At 24.1% G+C, this 4,149-nt stretch overlaps 1 protein-coding gene across 1 annotated transcript; it reads right to left on the bottom strand.

Moving 5' to 3' along the window:
* Nucleotides 1–1,226: 1,226 nt before the first annotated feature.
* Nucleotides 1,227–3,237, bottom strand: LOC114936065 (uncharacterized). The gene is made up of 4 exons (XM_085483997.1): nt 3,096–3,237; nt 2,504–2,743; nt 2,231–2,408; nt 1,227–2,150 (listed from the first exon to the last, which is right to left on the bottom strand). The coding sequence occupies exons 2-4, from the start codon at nt 2,736–2,738 to the stop codon at nt 1,673–1,675; spliced, it is 891 nt and encodes a 296-aa protein (XP_085340123.1). The 5' UTR covers nt 2,739–2,743; nt 3,096–3,237; the 3' UTR covers nt 1,227–1,672.
* Nucleotides 3,238–4,149: the final 912 nt, after the last annotated feature.

Here is a 4,149-nt window from a genome sequence, read left to right as displayed (position 1 = left end):
ATTTTTATTCTGCAGATAATATATATATATATATATATATATATATATATATAAATTAAGTTATATATATATATATATATATATATAACTTAATTTTGTGTTTAAACTTTTGATAAATTAAAAAAATTTTAATATTAATAATTAATATAATAAAATAATTAAATAAATGCAGATACATTATGTGTATATAATATTGTTATTAAAATATTAATTACTGTATATTTTTAAATTTAATTAACCATACTATTTTTATTTATAAAGGATATGCAGTGGTTGTCTTTATCGGAAAACCTATGTTATAATGAACCCGTATCTTCTGTTTCGAAACAAAGAGACACATTGTGTAAATATTTCATATCACCTGAAGGAGAAGTACCGTGGCAATACGATTACGTGCGAAGAGGTACATATGGTGAAAATATTTAATAATATAAAAATAATGGTTTCTATACACATACATTTAATTTTCGGTTATTTATTTAATCTTATTTTTTCTAATAAAATGTTAGTATAAAAAAAAATGTGTTCAAGAATTATATAGCTTGATATTTTTTAGTAGCTTTTTGACAACATAATTTCTAAACTGAGCTCTACTTAAGTAAAAAAATGAATAAGATAAAGTTGGAATCTTTATATAGTTCTTGTGTTATATATAATTAGAATTTGACAATAATGCCGTACCGATCTTGCATATTGTTATATGTAAAGTTTATATACCGATTATCTCCTTACTGCTAGATCAATTAATATTAATTTCTACAACCTAATTAACATTATTTTCTGAAAGTTTATACATTGCAGTAATTAAGAAAAGTTTTCTTAATAGTGAATTGTCATTACAAGCAAAATATTAATGCGCATAGTATTACTTATATTTAATAATTATTTTTTTATTTATTAATGAAAGTCATTTATATATTTTGTTTTTATTATTTGTCTTTAGTCATACGGCATAATGTTTCAACTATATTGTTACAATTTTACAATAAAGCTTTAAAGTTGATCTAAGTTGATGTGTATCTAGTAATAAAGATCTATGTAAATAACAACAAATACCACAAATCGAATTTTTTTATATAATAATTATATAATTAGCAAGATATACATTACAAATGTATACAAATGAAGCAATTAAATAATAAACATAGTTCATAAGGAAAGTGCTTTAGAACTATTAATGCACATACAAATTAATAAGTAAATAAAAATAATAAAATCATAACGTCTCACTTTTAAAAAAACAAAATAGTACATATATTAAAAACATTATTTTTCTTAAATTACCTTTTAAGATCTTATATCACATGTAACAGTTTTAATAATATCACATATATAGTATAGTATAGTTAATATAATAATTGAAGATCACATATCAGATCATCTATCACATATCTATCCATCTATCTAAGATCACCTATCACATAAATAAAAAATCTTAAACAAAAATATTGCTTTGCGTATTAAATAATAAAATTAAATTAGATTTAAAAAACAATGTAACTGAAAATATTATTTTAAACTTAAAATTTTACTTAAAAGAAACAGTCTTTTTTATAATATCACATATAGTAATGTATCACATATTGTAATAAAAAATACTTTACTAATAAAAAATAAAAATAATTTATGAAAAAAATAAAAATCATTAAAAACAAAAAATATTACATTTGCTTTATATTGGAGAAAATAAAGCATCTGTTATCATTTTCTTTCTTATATTTTTCTCAGATTGTGGAAGATTTGTCAAGTGAGCAACAATAAATTGTGTAAATGCTTCATCTTCATTATTGTTTTCACGTTTGTTATCTAAAACATTGATGATTTTCTGGCTAACCGATGTAAATATATTTTCTAATTCCTTTGTTTCATCGACTTTACTTTTTTTAGATTTAGGTTTTGTATGTAATACATATAATTGTGAATCTTTGTCAATGTTGCGTTTATGTGTTACATGTGCTTCAAGAGTATCTTCTAAAATATTTTCTTTATTTTCACCATTAAAATTATTATCTTCTGTTTCGTGCATAGAATGACTTGATTTTTCTTTGGTATCAAATACTTCATTCGAACTAGATTGTGGAATTTCTGTTGATAGTTCTAAAGATGATGTAGATGTTGAAGTTTTATTTGCTTTTATATTACTGCATGTTCTGAAAATATAAGAATATATAAGTATATATACATATTATACAATTAAAATGTGGATTTTCAAGCAATTATCATTATAAACCTTCGTCTCTTGATATAATTGTCAAGAAAAGATAATTGCGTATAAAATGTGAAGGGTTTATGAGTTGAAGCACCACTTCCACTCTTATATTGACTATCTATTATTCGTTTCTCACGATTATATTGATTTCTAAGAGATGTGCATCTAGTTTGACAATAATCAGGTGTATAAAAGTTGCCTGTAAAAATGTTGAGATTTTATCATTATAATTAGCATAATATATTAGTAATAAGACATAATAAGAAATATTAATAAAAAATATTTGATATTTACCATAATTTTTATTTTGCATTATTTTAGAAATTTCTTTCCAAGCATTATCTTTAATTATTATATTTTTAAAATCTTTGTGTCCTTTATTGTACAGAAATGGACGTTCTCTATATAATTCAATTAGAAAAGCATCACCATCTTTTTCTTCTATAGAAATATTATTTTCATTTTCATTTGACACTTTATTGTCTGTATAATATGTATTATTAGGTTCACAATAGTGATGATCTTCCATTTTAACTAAAAGGAATTAATAAAAGGATATAGATAACATTAGATAATATATGTATACATACATATAGATTTTGTTAAATGTTATACAAAAATAATTAACAAGATTTTTAAACATATATAATACTATTAAATCAAATAATATTTAATTTAATAGAACATTTTATTTATAAGTACATTAGATAAATTTCTTTGAACAAAAAAGTTAGGTTATATTCACAGTTATTGAAATATATTTCGAATATGAAATATTATTATTACATATTTATAAGTTTAAAATGTATTATGTCATAACTATTTATAAAATATTCATTATTAATTGTATAATAGAATTGTTATTTGTGTTTATACATATACATACGTTTTACGTTTATTCCTTAAAACGTCGCGTATACTACACAAGACAGGAAACATTAACACAGTATTGTGCGTTACCTAAGACAAAGACTTAGGGCATAAAACAGTGTTTTAAGGTTATAAGTCAGCCATTCTGCTCAGGCCCTTAAGGGCGTAGCGGAGACATCGTGTATCTTAAAGCGAGTCGGACATTTGAGTCTTTATAATATTTCGAATCCTCAATAATGGCTGAAGCAATCGAGTTTATACTAGACTTAATCGATAGATTGAGTTCAAATTATATAATAAAAGTGTCTTTATTTCTGCTCTACGTGATTTGTAAGCAGAGATATATAAATGCAAAGTCGAAATATGAAAAATTTCTATTAAGAAACGTCCCCGTCATCATTATCATCATCGACCACGCATACATAGTAGTATCGAGTTACACGTATTCACACGTATACAACACATGCGCACACATATATCACACGTACACAACACATGCAAGATGCATGTAGTGGTAATTTTGTCCATCTCGCACGTTTTACAACAGATGGCGATAGTGGCGCTCCGCCATATCGGCAGCGTGCGGGGTTATGTTGGCTAACTCTCTCTCTCTCTCTCTCTCTCTCTCTCTCTCTCTCTCTCTCTCTTTCTTTCTCACACACACACTCTCTCATTCTCACTCACTCACTCACTGTTCGTCTTGTGTACTTATTTAGTACATTCATGATTAAACATCTATATGCATTAATGTGAAATTTACTTACAATTAGTTTACTTGAAATATTCAATCTCTAAAGTGTTTATCTTATAAGATAAACAAAAAAATCTGAGTAAATAATAAAAAAAAAAAACAAAAGGATTATTATTGTCATAATTTTTTATCAATTAAGTACTCTCAACTATCCAATAATTAAATAAATACGTACAAATGTGCGCGCGTGTACACACATACACATATTGATATTAAAGAGATTGAAGGAGAGGAAGGAGAAGATAAAAATTTAAATATTCACATATATTTTCAAATATTATATATGAATTTATAGTTTACATATCTAATTAATAATGAA

The sequence above is a fragment of the Nylanderia fulva genome, unplaced genomic scaffold (genome assembly GCF_048542155.1).
Source record: "Nylanderia fulva isolate GAGA-0341 unplaced genomic scaffold, ASM4854215v1 Scaffold285, whole genome shotgun sequence".
Lineage (NCBI taxonomy): Eukaryota > Metazoa > Arthropoda > Insecta > Hymenoptera > Formicidae > Nylanderia > Nylanderia fulva.
This window is presented reverse-complemented; position numbering and strand designations above follow the sequence as displayed.

Excerpts from the sequence above, each read along its gene's own strand:
- LOC114936065 (XM_085483997.1), bottom strand. The coding sequence starts at position 2,738 with ATGGAAGATCATCACTATTGTGAACCTAATAATACATATTATACAGAC. Across the intron at positions 2,409-2,503 it reads AATGCAAAATAAAAATTATG|GCAACTTTTATACACCTGAT; the intron begins GTAAATATCAAA and ends ACATTTTTACAG. Across the intron at positions 2,151-2,230 it reads AATTATATCAAGAGACGAAG|AACATGCAGTAATATAAAAG; the intron begins GTTTATAATGAT and ends TTATATTTTCAG.